Raw genomic sequence first — 340 nt, 5'->3', positions numbered from 1 at the left:
GTTACTTAAGAACCAACCCCGCCCCCCATTCTGGGACCAGCAGCCTCCAGTGCTGGCCAGCTGTCTCTGGAATCACCCAACTTGGGAGGGATTATTTATTTAAAACATGTTTTTATTGATTTTAGCGAGAGGAAGGGAGAAACATCCATGATAAAAGAGAATCATGGACCAGCCGCCTCCTGTACGCCTTCTGGCCCGTCTCCGAGTCCACCGAGGCCCGCATCTCCTTGGCCAGCTGGATCTTTTTCTCCCAGAGCAGGATCTGGTGTCTTTAAGAGGAGGAGCGGCCGCATGGGAGCTGGAGGGCTCGGAAGGTTTCCTCCCACGGCTCCCTGAGCTC

General features: G+C 54.7%; 1 protein-coding gene across 1 annotated transcript in view; it reads right to left on the bottom strand.

The window, feature by feature from the left end:
• CCDC40 (coiled-coil domain containing 40) overlaps nt 1–340 on the bottom strand; it is an 18,086-nt gene that overhangs the window by 4,072 nt on the left and 13,674 nt on the right. The window contains exon 13 of the mRNA XM_015559730.1: nt 170–269. Within this exon, the coding sequence (XP_015415216.1) occupies nt 170–269 (100 nt within the window). The remainder of the gene's footprint in view (nt 1–169; nt 270–340) is intronic.

The sequence above is a fragment of the Myotis davidii genome, unplaced genomic scaffold, assembly GCF_000327345.1.
Source record: "Myotis davidii unplaced genomic scaffold, ASM32734v1 scaffold211, whole genome shotgun sequence".
NCBI lineage: Eukaryota > Metazoa > Chordata > Mammalia > Chiroptera > Vespertilionidae > Myotis > Myotis davidii.
The sequence above is the reverse complement of the archived record's forward strand: the minus strand, read 5'-3'. Positions and strand labels throughout refer to the sequence as shown.